The sequence below is a fragment of the Chlorocebus sabaeus genome, chromosome 11 (genome assembly GCF_047675955.1).
Source record: "Chlorocebus sabaeus isolate Y175 chromosome 11, mChlSab1.0.hap1, whole genome shotgun sequence".
In the NCBI taxonomy this organism is placed as follows: domain Eukaryota; kingdom Metazoa; phylum Chordata; class Mammalia; order Primates; family Cercopithecidae; genus Chlorocebus; species Chlorocebus sabaeus.
Window position 1 is genome coordinate 120,897,339 of NC_132914.1, and position 14,255 is coordinate 120,911,593.

The following is a 14,255-nucleotide window of genomic DNA, read 5'->3' on the forward strand; positions in this document are numbered from 1 at the left end:
TTGCTGTCCTAGGCTCAAGCAATCCTTTCACCGCAGCCTCCCAAAGTGCTGGGATTGCAGGGATCAGCCACCACGCCTGGCTCTTCTATGTCTTAATCACCACATTACAATAGAAGACTCTTGCTTACCAACATACTTCATATGGTAGCTCTCAGATTTTCTTGGTTCTTAGGGCTGCCTGCTTCCTCTGGTGGGTGAAAGAGCCCATGGGCCACCAAACACATACTCTTACTCCCATCCTCACTACATGTTTTTTTCTCAGAATTGGATGAAAAGATGATGCTGGTTTGGTTACAATACCAGGAAAAACTATACCTGTCAAAGTTTTTTTTTTTTTTTTTTTTTTTTTTTTTTTTTAAAGTCACGAGACCATGGCCGGGTGCGGTGGCTCATGCTTGTAATTGCAGCACTTCGGGAAGCCAAGGCGGGTGGACCACGAGGTCAGGAGATCAAGACCATCCTGGCTAACATGGTGAAACCCCGTCTCTACTAAAAATACAAAAAAAAAAATTAGCCAGGCGTGGTGGCAGGCGCCTGTAGTCCCAGCTACTCGGGAGGCTGAGGCAGGAGAATGGCGTGAACCCGGGAGGCGGAGCTTGCAGTGAGCTGAGATCACGCCACTGCGCTCCAGCCTGGGTGACAGAGAAAGACTCTATCTCAAAAAAAAAAAAAAAGGTCAGGAGGCTGGGCACGGTGGCTCACGCCTGTAATCCCAACACTTCTGGAGGCTGAGGTGGGCAGATTACTTGAGGTCAGGAGTTTGAGACCAGCCATACATAGCGGCCAACATAGTGAAACCCCATCTCTACTAAAAATACAAAAAATTAGCTGGGGCCTGGTGGTACACACCTGTAATTCCAGCTACTCGGGAGGCTGAGGCACGAGAATCACTTGAGCCCGGGAGGTGGAGGTTGCAGTGAGCTGAGACTGCACCACTGCACTCCAGTTTGGGTGACAGAGTGGGACTGTGTCTCAAAAAAAGAGTCATGAATCACTGGGAGAATCTTTTCAGGGACCTTTGGACCAGATTTGTATTACTGGGATGGATGTGTACATCAAATAATAAACTAGTAGTGAGTTGGAATTTGGTATGAACCTGTTGTGGTTGTCATTTGAGAAAGGAAGGCACAGGCACCCCTCTGCAGCATTTCGGAGATGATAACCCAATGCCCTCTGTATTTCCCCACACTTTTCAGAAAACACTGGAACCAGTAAAACATTCTGTGGCCAATTTGCCTATTTTATACATTTTTACTTTGTTTTTATACCCTTTTTCTTACACATTTAAAAAAAAATTTTATCTTACACATTTTTTAAAGAATGAAATTGACTGTAGAATTTTGTGAATCCCACATTGTGATTTTGTTTGTTGTCTGCTGAATTTCATTCTGATCATGAGTGAGCATGGGCAGTGAGGCCTGGTGTAACCACGTTTTTTCCCCTGCTGTTTCAGCCGATTCTTATATCCTGGAAAGAATGGCAGACTTGGAGACTTCTTCGGAGACCCTGGCAACCCTCCTGAATTTAATCCCTCTGGGAGTAAAGATGGAAAATACGAACTTTTAACCTCAGCGAATGAAGTTATTGTTGAAGAGATTAAAGATCTAATGACCAAAAGTAACAGCTTTTAAAAATTGTTATTTTGCAAATAGGGTTGATTTTGGAGGTCCTTTAGGCTTTAAGTTAAAAGATGTGGGTTCTTTATATTGTATGCCTGCACGTTCTCTCTTTTTAAAAATCATTTTCATCAAAGTCGGTTCGTTATTTGCTTAGCCTCTACAGCGTTTGTCACTGCTGACCAGCCTTTACTTCTTGAAACATGTCTTTTGGCTTCTAAGAATGCCCTGTGACTTGTTTTTCCTCTTTTCTTGAAACATTACTTCATAGTCTCTATTTCTGGCTTTTCCTTCATTTTGTCTCTTAAAATACGTTTTTAATTCGACACATGATTTTCATCTTTTCTCTCTCTGTATGTTCTTATCCACTTTTGCCTTTAATCATCTTTTATATATGGACAGTTTCCAACTTTGTCTCTAACCCAGACTTTCTTTCACGCTCAAATGCCTCCATTTCAGCGTCCCACAGTCTCTTGACATGGCCCAGGCTAGTCTCATTATCTTTGCTCTCAATCACACCACCATTTCCATTCTATTTCTGTCAGCCCCCATCCACCTAGTTTTCTAAACTTAAAGCTTTCATTTTTAACTCCTCCTCACATCCAACATCTAATCAGCTACAAAATCCTAGTTGTTTAGCCTCAGAAGTATCTCCAGAATCCCACTGCTTATCGTCATCTTTTTATTTTTTATTTTTAAAATTTTTTATAGAGATGGGGTCTTGCTATGTTGCCCAGGCTGGTCTGGAACTCCTGGGCTCAAGCTATCCTCCTGCCTCTGCCTCCCAAAGTGCTGGGATTACAGGCATGAGCCACCACACCCAGCCCCCATCTCTATTGGCATCTTTTTTTTTTTTTTTGAGATGGAATTTCGCCCTTGTCGCCCAGGCTGGAGTGCAATGGTGCGTGATCTCAGCTCACTGGAACCTCCGCCTCCCGAGTTCAAGTAATTTTCCTGCCTTAGCCTCCCAAGTAGCTGGAATTACAGGCACGTACCACCACGCCCGGCTAATTTTTAATGTTTTTAGTAGAGACGGGGTTTCACCATGCTGGCCAGGCTTATCTTGAACTCCTGACCTCAGGTGATCCACCCGACTCGGCCTTCCAAAGTGCTGGGATTACAGGTGTGAGCCACCACACCCAGGCCCCATCCCTTATTGTCATCTTGATCAACCTCAGCACTATTGACATTTTGGGCTGGATAATTCTTTGTTGTGGCAGCTGTCCTATGTGTTGTAGGATGTTTAGCAGCATTTCTGGCCTTGGACCATTAGACACCATAATATCCCCCAGTTGTGACAACCAGATATGTCTTCAGACATTGCAGATGCCCCCTGTAGGGCACATTCACCCCACGTTTAGAGCCACTGCTCTAGATGATTGTTATAGCTTCTAACTGGTTTTCTGACTCCTGTCTTCCCAGTTAAGTCTTTGCACTCAGCCTCCAGAGTTATCATCTTAAAAATCAAAGCTGCTATTCCTGGGCCCATAGGCCTTTCCTGGCTCCCTTCTGCCTGCAGGTGGTGGTTTCCAAACCTTAACCTGAATCAGAATCACCTGAGGGAAAAGACAATTCTACAGAGAGAGAAAGTTGGTTAGTGGTTGCCCAGGGCTGGGCAGAGACTCGGGAGTGATTGCAAATGGGCCCAAGTGATCTTTTGGGGTAATAGGAGACTGTTCTAAAATTGGATTTTGATGATGATTGCATAATTGTAAATTTACTAAAAATAATTAAATTGCATCCCTAAAAGTACTTTTAGACCAGAATTTATGATTTGTAAATTATAAACCTGTTAAAAAATCAACTGGAAGTCTTGTTAAAACAGTGTCAGGCCCCACTCAGTTTCCGATTCACTGGATCTAGGGAGGTCCGGAGACTTTATATTTCTATTACAGTCCCAGGTGGTGCCCCTATAGCTGGTTCCAGAATCTCACTTTGAGAGTCACTGGCCTCCAGGATTAAGTCTCAGCTCAGCTTCACAGTATAGTGTTCAAGACCTTTTCTGGTCTGACCTCACCCATGGGGCGTCAGTTCTCCTGGACCAGCTCTAAGCTGGCTTGCACAGAGTGTCAATCTGGGCTCCTTGCCCTCTTGAACTGTAGTTTTAGGATTTTGATATCTTGAGTGACTTTTTTCACCCAGGGCACCAAACAAGTGGCAAACTCCTCCCTGCTTCTCATGGCTAGAGGAAAGAGTTTCTCCAGTCTTCCCTGCACCGGCTGAGCACAGAGGGTGATGGGAAGGAGGGGATGGTGGGAGAGGGAGGGCAGGGGGCCTCAGAGCCTTGTACTCTGTCCAGGCTGCTAGACTTATACGTGACATTTTGTACCACATAGATCATGAATAAACTGGAACCTTTCCAAGTAAAAACAGGATCTTTTTGTGTGTGTGTGTATGGTAAAGTACAAATAACAAAATTTGCCATTTTACCAATGTTTAGAATTTCTAATGTAAAATTTACTTACCATAAAATTTACCATTTTGACAATATTTAAGTGTACAGTTCAGTAATGTTGTGTATATTCGCCTTGTTTTGCAATCATCACCGCCGTCTATCGCCAGAACTTTTTCATCTTTACAAACTGAAATTCCGTACCTGTTGAACAGTAACTCCCTGTTCCCCCTTGCCCTCCCGCTAGCCCCTGAACAAACACCAGGATGTTTTACATTGAGAAAAGGTTAAAAAGTTGCTTAGTTAACCATTACCAAGAACACATTGCTATGTTTTTAAACCTAGTTTGAAAATGTCTTGTTTGATTTCATTCATGAAGAGTGTTTTGGTTTGAAAGCATACTTAGTTCAGGAAAGCACCCAATTATTTTAGTTCAAGAAAGTACTTAAAAATTTCCTTTTAAATATTTTCTGTTATTTGCAGGTGACATAAAGGGTCAACATACAGAAACTTTGCTGGCAGGATCCCTGGCCAAAGCACTTTGCTGTATCCTTGGTGTCTGAATCATTTAAAAGGTGTCTTCTGTAATAAACATATCTTAACTTGTGACATTTCTTAGAACCTTGGGTGCCCATTAATGGGAGGTGTGAGTACTCTCAACTGAAGGGTAATTTTAAAAAAGTAGTTTATATTGGTTTTGAATTTTTCTTTTTTTGAGGCAGAGTCTCACTCTGTCAACCCAAGTTGGAGTGCGGTAACACAATCTTGGCTCACTGCAACCTTCGCCTCCTGGATTCAAGCAATTATCTTGCTTCAGCCTCCCAAGTAGTTGGGACAGGTGCCCGCCATCATACCCGGCTAAATTTTTTTGTATTTTTAGGAGAGATGTAGTTTCACCAAGTTAGCCAGGCTGGTCTTGAACTCCTGACCTCAAGTGATCCACCAACCTCGGCCTCCCAAAGTGCTGGGATTACAGGCCACTGTGCGTGGCTGGCTTTGAAATGTTTTTTAAGACAAGCTATAAAAACTGGAAATGGGGAAGAGTGAGAAAACTCTAGCTTCTCCATTATGTCTTTCTGCCTGCAGGAAACACTGCTTCAGGGTGCTTTCGTGTTTCTTATTTTGATAAATTCAAACTTTTTAAATGTTTTCATTTTCTTCTTGACTTGGGAACAGTGTTTGATTTTTGAAAGCCGTTTAGGAGCCCTGAAGCTTAATAAGTGAGTGGCCACTTCTCCATAGGTGAACAGGTGGTTTTGCATGTAGCATAGGGCAATACCTTTCCATTTTATCTGTGTGGTGTTTTCTCAGTCTTATGGCATTAATTTTTGGGGGAGGGGCAGTATTGAGTGATTATTTTGTCCTAGAGTTTGATGTGAGTTGCCTGAACATCTTTGTAAATCAATACTTCTTGTCCCAGGATTCAAATTTAGGACACAGTAGATAACAATAGGACAGTCAAGTGTTGGGAATTTTAATTTTCTGGGACAGAGATTATATTTTGGTTAGATTACAAAGCTCAGTTGACTGCAGAGTTAGTAACTGAAAACCCCCAATCACTCTCATGTATTTATCTTGGTAAGTGGAGCATTTCCCTTCTTAGCTAGGTAGATGCTGGGTTTATTTAAAATTGGAGGTTATATTTCTTTTTACTATAAATATTTATGAAGTAAAATAATATTTTTGTATTCCTTAATGTTAAGAAATTAAGACATTCACAGAATGAACAAGGAAATTAAAGGTAAGAGCCTGCATTTTCCTATGAGAATTATAATCCTACTTATTTTACTAGTATTTCTTTGCTAGACTGTTTAAAAATTGGTTAGGAAACCATATATGATTAATAAGATCTAGTTAAATTTTTTTCTGCTTTTTTCTCTTTATAGATAATCAGGAAATGAAGTCAAGGATATTGGTAAGATTAAAAAATCATTACTTTTTTATATGACAACCATAGATAATTAGAAAACATAATGGGAGGCCGGGTGTGGTGGCTCACACCTGTAATCCCAGCACTTTGGGAGGCTGTGGCGGGCAGATCACTTGAGGTCAGGAGTTCGAGACCAGCTTGGCCAACATGGTGAAACCCCATCTCTACTCAAAATACAAAAATTAGCTGGGTGTGGTGGTGCATGCCTATAGTCCCAGCTGCTCAGGAGCCCGAGGCAGGAGAATCGCTTGAACCTGGGAGGCGGAGGTTGCAGTGAGCCGAGATCATGTCACTGCACTCTAGCCTGGGTGACAGAGTGAGACTCTGTCTCAAAAAAAAAAAAAAAAAGAAAGCATGATGGGAAATAAACCCATTTATAGTAGGAGCAAAAAATATTAACTATCCAGGATTCATTTAAAAAGCAATGTATAAAAGTGATGATAAGGAAAACTAAAATTCTGAGAGAGATAGAAGAATAAATGGAGAGCCATATTTTGTTCTTGGTTGTCAGTTTTCCCAAAATCATACTGTAAATTCAATTTACAATCTCAGTCAGAATATCAGGGAGGTTTTTTTTTTCCTGGCAGAGTGGGGAGATTTAAAAAAGAAATTCAAGGCAAGTGTAGTGGCTCACGCCTATAATCCCAGCACTTTGGGAGGCCAAGGCGGACAGATCAAGAGGTCAGGAGTTTGAGACCATCCTGGCCAATATGGTGAAACGCCATCTCTAATAAAAATACAAAAAATTAGCTGGGTGTGGTGGTGGGCGCCTGTAATCCCAGCTACTCAAGAGGCTGAGGAATGAAAATCGCTTGAACCCGGGAGGTGGAGGTTGCAGTGAGCCGAGATTGCGCCACTGCAGTCCTGCCTGGGCTACAGAGCAAGACTCCATCTCAATAAAAAAAAAAAAAAAAAAAAAGAAATTCAACAGTTTATCTGGAAGAATAAATTTAAAAGAATAGTCAGGAACTTTCTGAAAAGGAGTAGTAAGTAGGAACTTGCTGCATTAGTCCTTATAACACGATGTAGAGCAAGTCACTGTGTGGTAGTAGCACAGAGCACACAAACAAAATAGGAAAGACTAGAGTCCAGTAATCAAACCATGTACATGGGAGAGCTGGACTTGTCACAGAGGAAGCACTTCAAATTAGTGGGGAGAAAATGAGTTGCTCAGTAAAAGGTGCTGGCCCAACTGATTGGCCATTTGGGGAAAAACAGAGCTTGTTCCTTGTCTCACTACTTACACTTAAATATATTCTAGTAAAGATCAAACATTTCAGTGTAAAAGTTCAAGTCATAACAGTACTAGAAGAAGGCTGGGTGCAGTAGCTCACGCCACCGCACCCGGCCATAAATTCATTGTTAAAAGTCAAGCTTTAGAAAAACAGGTAGAAAACGAGCAGTCTGCAAAAGCAAAAGGTCAGTTTTAGCATTTGCAAATATGTTCAGTCTTACTAGTAAGCAAAGAAATGTCAAGTAATTGGCGGGGCGTGGTGGCTCATGCCTGTAATCCCAACACTTGGGGAGGCCGAGGCAGGTGGATCACAGTTGTTTAGCACAAATGAAAAAGCTGACAGTTCCTGGGGTTGATGGTGATGTTGGGGATTGGTTATTCTCATGAATTGCTGATAGGAGGATAAATTGGTAAAAATTTTTCTGGGGTGCATTTTGGTAATCTGTATCAAAATTAAATGTGCATACACTTTAGTAATCACTGCTTATTTTCCGGAGGTAATTAGAGAGCTGTGTAGAGAGTATATGAGGGTGTCATCAGAACATTGTTTAAAACTGAGAATTGGAAACTGCTTAAATAGTGGAAATTTATTAAGTCTGCAAGAAGCATATATTCTAGAAGTATATATTCTAATTCATGGACATTAGAATATTTTTTCCCACATATATTGTGGACTGAAAAAGCAGGTTGCAGAATGCTAAGTAATCATCCTGACATGTGTGAGTGTGTGTATTTTGGATGTGTGTGTATTCTGGGTGTGTGTGTGTATATATTTTGGATGTGTGTGTGTTTTGGGTGTGTGTTTCTATTTGGGGTATGTTTGTGTGTTTTGGGTGTTTTTGGGGTTTGTGTATATTTTATGTGTGTATTTGGGGTGTATGTATTTTGAGGGATGTGTATTTCGGGGGTATGCTTTGGATGTGTATTTTTTGGGGGTGTGTTTATTGGTTGTGTGTGTGTTTTGGGTGTGTGTATTTTGAGGGTGTGTGTACTTTTGGGGTGTGTATATTTTGAGTGTGTATGTATTTTGGGTGTGCATACCTGTGTATTTTGGGTGTGTGTGTATTTTGGATGTGCATACCTGTGAATTTTGGGTGTATGTGTATGTATTTGCAGTGTGTGTATTTTGGGGGTGTGTGTTTTGGGGTGTGTATTTTGGGGGGTGCATGTATTTTGGGGGGTATGTATTTTGGGGGTTCATGTGTATATTTGGGGTGTGCATGTGTTTATTTTGGGTGGGTAGTTGTGTGTATTTTGGGTGTGCGTGTATTTTGGTGTGCATGTGTATGTTTTTGGTGGGCAGATGTGTGTAATTTGGGAGTGTGTGTATTTTGGGTGTGCATGTGTATATTTTGGGGGTGTGTGTATTTTGGGGGTGTGTGTATTTCGGGTGTGTGTGTGTGTATGTATTTTGTGTATGTTTGTGTTCATGTTTTGGGTGTGCATGTATATACCTGCCCACGTAGGTGCTCCCCAGAAGGAGTTCATCAAACCCTTACGTGGACTGTCCTTGGGTGGTAGGATTTTGGGGGAAATGTTACTGTCATCTTTATACTTTAGGTATCATTTAACAATGATAAATGGGAAGACAAACTGGAGTAATGTTGGTTGTGGTTTACAATATATTATGTGACATTGGTGTGAGAGGACTGGGATGTGCCTGGGTAGAATTAACATGACTGTGATTTTTAGGTGATTAAGGCTGCAGAAGACAGTGCGTTGCAGTATATGAACTTCATGAATGTCATCTTCGCAGCACAGAAACAGGTGAACTGAGAGCTTGCCATTTAAAGTATTTGTTTCATAATGAAGGAGTCAATTTCATTTTTTGAATGCTGTACTCTGAGGTATTCTGACTACGTAACCTTATGAATGGGCAAGGAATGTTCTAGTCTTTTTTCTATTTTGGGTCCTGGACCACTTGAGAAGCTGATGCATTCCCAGAACAATGTGCACTCAACCACAGTTTTGCATAGAGTTTCATGGCATTCAGGTAACCTTTAGCCCATCCATGGACCCTATGCCAAGAAACTCTGGTTTGACAGTTTGCTGTATAAACCTTGCCTCAATTTCTTTATCTTTTTGCTGTGGTGAAATCTATAAAGATTCAATATTTTTACTTTGCAAAGAGTTGAAATGTTCAGATGAAGTATAATACATTTTCTTCTTTGATGTATTTATAAAGAAAGAAAACGTTCTTAAAAATTCAGTGGGCCGGGCTCAGTGGCTCAAGCCTGTAATCCCAGCACTTTGGGAGGCCGAGATGGGCGGATCACGAGGTCAAGAGATCGAGACCATCCTGGATAATACGGTGAAACCCCGTCTCTACTAAAAAATACAGAAAAAACCTAGCCGGGCAAGGTGGCGGGCGCCTGTAGTCCCAGCTACTTGGGAGGCTGAGGCTGGAGAATGGCGTAAGCCTGGGAGGCGGAGCTTGCAGTGAGCTGAGATCCGGCCACTGCACTCCAGCCTGGGCTACAGAGCGAGACTCCATCTCAAAAAAAAAAAAAAAAAAAAATTCAGTGTTAGCCGGGTGAGGTGGCTCATGCCTGTAATCCCAGCACTTTGGGAGGCCAAGGCGGGCAGATCACAAGGTCAGGAGATCGAGACCACCCTGGCTAACATGGTGAAACCCCGTCTCTCCTAAAAATACAAAAAGTAGCTGGGTGTGGTGGTGGGCACCTGTATTCCCAGCTACTCGGGAGGCTGAGGCAGGAGAATGATGTGAACCTGGGAGGCGGAGCTTGCAGTGAGTGGAGATCGCGCCACTGCACTCCAGCCTGGGCAACAGAGCTAGACTCTGCCTCAAAAAAACAAAACAAAACTTCAGTCTTAACATAAAATGCTGCTGTAGCCATGCATAATGTTCTCTGTTGTGGAGTGACAACATGATGTAGTGAAAAGAGCCTGAACTTTGGAGACAGGCCGAGTGGGGTGAGAGCTTTCCCACCCGCTGGCTCTGTGACCACAGCCCAGCCATGTCCTGGGTGCTTCAGCTGCCAAATGCAAATATCTGCCGTGCAGAGTCACGTTGCGTATTGAGGGAGCTATTTTAAGCACAGAGTATGGCATGTAGTAGGTTCTCAGTATAGGGTAATCATTACTGTTATTATTTCTGTAATAGTTTCAAAACGTTTCTTTCAGAATATTTTGATTGATGCCTGTGTTTTAGATTCCGACTCAGGGCTCCTCCAACAGGTATGTTTTAAAACCATGCTTTGTGTGGGTGGTTATGATAATTAGTGATTTTTATAGTGATTGCAATTTAAAATGAAAGTGCTTTGGGTATATTGGGTTAAATACAGTATGTTATTGAACCTGATTTTATCTGTTTATTTCCCCCTTGCGTGTGGAGCTGCTGGAACATTTTAAATTACATATTGCCTGCATTCTATTTCCGCTGGGCAGCACTGTCAGATGTTGCTTTTTAATGAAAAAGACAAAAACTGAATTTTACTTTAACCCAAAGGAAACAAAACCCTAAAGTAAGTCTGAAGAAATTACTGAGTTTTTGTTAGATGTTTTTTGGCCACAAATGTTGTTTCCTAAAGGATCAGTTACAAGCAGAAAACTGTGACAAACCCTGAATTTAGGTTACTGCTGGGGATGAAGGATGGGGAGAGCGAGGTCCAATGGGAAAATTCACAGGCTTCAAAGGTTCTGAGGCTCTACTGTTTCTTCAGCTTGATCATAGGTATATGATGTTCATTTGATTATTTAAACCATACTTACACATTGTATATATAGACTCTTGTACGTATTGTATTTCAGTGGTAAAAATTCAAAAAGTTTGAATTCATTTCTTAGCAACACATTTCAGTCTACACGTTGTCCGTTAACTCCAGATGATCTTGTCTCTGCCATGAATTCACATACCAGCTCTACCTCCTCGGCCCTCACATTCGTGTCTCTAGTCCAGTCCCAGACTGTCTGAGTTCCAGACTTGCAGAGTCAGCCGTGTATGTAGTACCTCCTCTCGGACGTCTGGCAGGCATCTTCAGCGTCATGTGTCCAAACCAGAGAGCTCTTGGTTTGTCCTCTCAGCCTCTTCCTGCCCCATCTCCCTAAGTGGCAGTGCAGTTCACTCAGCAGCTTGGGCAAAAACCTAACTCTTCCTCGTCTTTTCTCTTTCCTCCTTTCATAACCATGAGCAAATCCTGTTGATTCCGCCTTTAAAATATATCCTGGCTGAGGCCCGGCACGGTGGCTCACACCTGTAATCCCAGCACTTTGGGAGGCTGAGGTGGGCGGATCACAAGGTCAGGAGATCGAGACCATCCTGGCTAACACGGTGAAACCCTGTCTCTACTAAAAATACAAAAAATTAGCCGGGCGTGGTGGCAGGTGCCTGTAGTCCCAGCTACTCGGGAGGCTGAGGCAGGAGAATGATGTGAACCCAGGAGGCGGAGCTTACATGAGCCGAGATTGCACCACTGCACTCCAGCCTGGGCGACAGAGCGAGACTCTATCTCCAAAAAAAAAAAAAAAAATATATATATATGTATATATGTATGTGTGTGTGTGTATATATATATGTGTATATATATATCCTGGCTGAGCTCAGGAGTTCGAAGCTGCAGTCAGCTATGATCATGCCACTGCACCCCAGGGAAACCCTGTCTCCCTTTTTTAAAAAAAAATAAATAAATGTTGAAAGTTGGTTCTCAGAACAGCTGTCAGAATGAAGCTTTCAAAATACAAGGTTGGTGCAAAAGTAATTGCGGTTTTTGCCTTTTTTTTTTTTTTTTAAGCAGTAAACACCGCAATTACTTTTGCACCAACCTAATATAAATTAGAACCTGTTGCTCACTTGCTTAAAACCCCCCCATGGCCTATTATCACACGTCAACTAAAACCCAGAGTCAGGGCCTGCCAGGGCCTTCCAGATGCTGCTTGCTGAGGCTCCTGGGAAGCTTTTGTCCGGTGTCTTCCACACTCTCCCTGTTCAGTCTGGCCCCACCGCCCCGCCCCGTTGCTGTTGTCTGAAACAGGCCTGCTTCGGCCAGAGGGGCGATGCACTTGCTGTTCTCTCTGCTTGCAATCTCTTCCCGCAGGTATTTGCATGGCCTACTCCCTGCCTGCCTTCAGGTCTCTGCTTCTGTGTCACCTCCTCAGAGAAGCCTTCCCTGACCACCATTGTTAGTGTTACTCCCGCTCCCCTTAGCCTACTTTATTTTTCTTCATAGAAATGATCATAACCTATAACATCATTTGTGCATTTACTTACCTGATTTACTCTCTGCCTTCTCCACTAGAATGTTAACTTCACGAGGATGGACTCTGTGATGTTTATTGCTGTAACCCTGCACAGTGCTCTAAAACAGTTGTTACATGTGTAAATGAATCTAACAGACCAACTGAACCAGGACAGTACTTTGAGAGGAGCCTCAAGGTCCTAGGATCAGAGCTAGGCTTTTCAGTGTAAACGGAAGCACTGTCGTGTCAAAGCAAGAAAGCTGTGTTTATCAAATGAATAGATGAGTGATTGCTGGGAAAAACCATGAACGTGGACAGGAAAGCTTAGTACCAGCAACCAGGAGAGCGCGAGTGTTTTGTGCCTTTGGAAAACTCTGGAGATAGCAAAAGCTTAGAAAAAGAGGACCAAATTCAAAAGAGTGTTATTTTTATTTTATTTTATTTTGAGACAGGGTCTTGCCCTTGCCCCGGCTGGAATGCAGTGGCGTGATCATGGCTCACTGCAGCCTCATCCTCCCCAGCTCAAGTGATCCTCCCACTCAGTCTCCTGAGTATCTGGGATCACTGGCATGTACTACAGTGCCTGGCTAATTTTGTAGTTTTTTGAGACGGAGTTTCGCTCTTGTTGCCCAGGCTGGAGTGCAATGGTGTGATCTTGGCTCACTGAAACCCCAACTCCTGGGTTCCAGCGATTCTCCTGCCTTAGCCTCCCAAGCAGCTGGGATTACAGGTGCCCGCCACTACGCCCAGCTAATTTTTGTATTTTTAGTAGAGACAGGGTTTTACCCTGTTGGCTAGGCTGGTATTGAACTGCTGACCTCAAGTGATCTGCTGCCTTGACCTCCCAAAGTGCTGAGATTACAGGGATGAGCCACCACGCCCGGCCTAATTTTTTAAATTTGTTGTAGAGACGGGGTTTCATTTTGTTGCTCAGGCTGGTCTTGAATTCCTGGGCTCAAACAGTCCTGAAGCCTTGGCCTCCCAAAGTGATAGGATTACAGGCATGAGCCACTGCACCTAGACAAAAAGTGTTATTTCTTAAAGAGAACAGAATAAAGCCATCTCACAGTTTCTGTTTACATAATAAAATTAACAAAATACAATGAAAACAAATCTCATAAAAATTAAAAATTTTTGTGCTTCCAAGGTAAAAAGACAACTGGGAGAGATATTTGCAAATGATGTATCTGATAAAGGGACTAGTATTCTGATTATATAAAGAACTCTTGGCCGGGCACGGTGGCTCACGCCTGTAATCCCAGCACTTTGGGAGGCCGAGATGGGCGGATCATGAGGTCAGGAGATCGAGACCATCCTGACTAACACGGTGAAACCCCATCTCTACTAAAAATACAAAAATTAGCCGGGCGCGGTGGCGGGCGCCTGTAGTCCCAGCCACACGGGAGGCTGAGGCAGGAGAATGGCGTGAACCCGGGAGGCGGAGCTTGCAGTGAGTGGAGATTGCGCCACCGCACTCCAGCCTGGGCGACAGACCGAGACTCCGTCTCAAAAAACAACAACAACAACAACAACAAAAAAGAACTCTTAAAATTCAAAAATAAGACAAATAACTCACTTCAAAGTAGGTCAAGGATTTGAACAGATATTTCTCCAAAGATCTGCAAATGGCCAGGAAGCACATGAAAAGATGCTTAATATCGTTACTGACCAGGGAAGTATAAGTCAAAACCGCAGGGAGCTATTACTTCACTCCACTAGGACAGCTGTAATCCAAAAGTCAGCTAATAATAAATGTTGGTGAGGATATAGAGAAGTCGGATCCCTCCTACAGTGCTGCTGGAAATGTAAAATGGTATAGCCACTTCAGGAAACAGTTCAGAACTTCCTGGAAAAGTTAAACATAGAATTACCATGTGACTGGCGAAA

General features: G+C 42.7%; 1 protein-coding gene across 2 annotated transcripts in view; it reads left to right on the forward strand.

The window, feature by feature from the left end:
• GTF2H3 (general transcription factor IIH subunit 3) overlaps positions 1 to 14,255 on the forward strand; it is a 29,173-nt gene that overhangs the window by 12,122 nt on the left and 2,796 nt on the right. For both annotated transcript variants that reach the window (XM_008005129.3, XM_008005130.3), the window contains 6 exons: positions 1,454 to 1,617; positions 4,492 to 4,554; positions 5,720 to 5,749; positions 5,895 to 5,923; positions 8,865 to 8,939; positions 10,317 to 10,370. In XM_008005129.3, coding sequence (XP_008003320.1) covers positions 1,454 to 1,617; positions 4,492 to 4,554; positions 5,720 to 5,749; positions 5,895 to 5,923; positions 8,865 to 8,939; positions 10,317 to 10,370 — 415 coding nt within the window. The remainder of the gene's footprint in view (positions 1 to 1,453; positions 1,618 to 4,491; positions 4,555 to 5,719; positions 5,750 to 5,894; positions 5,924 to 8,864; positions 8,940 to 10,316; positions 10,371 to 14,255) is intronic.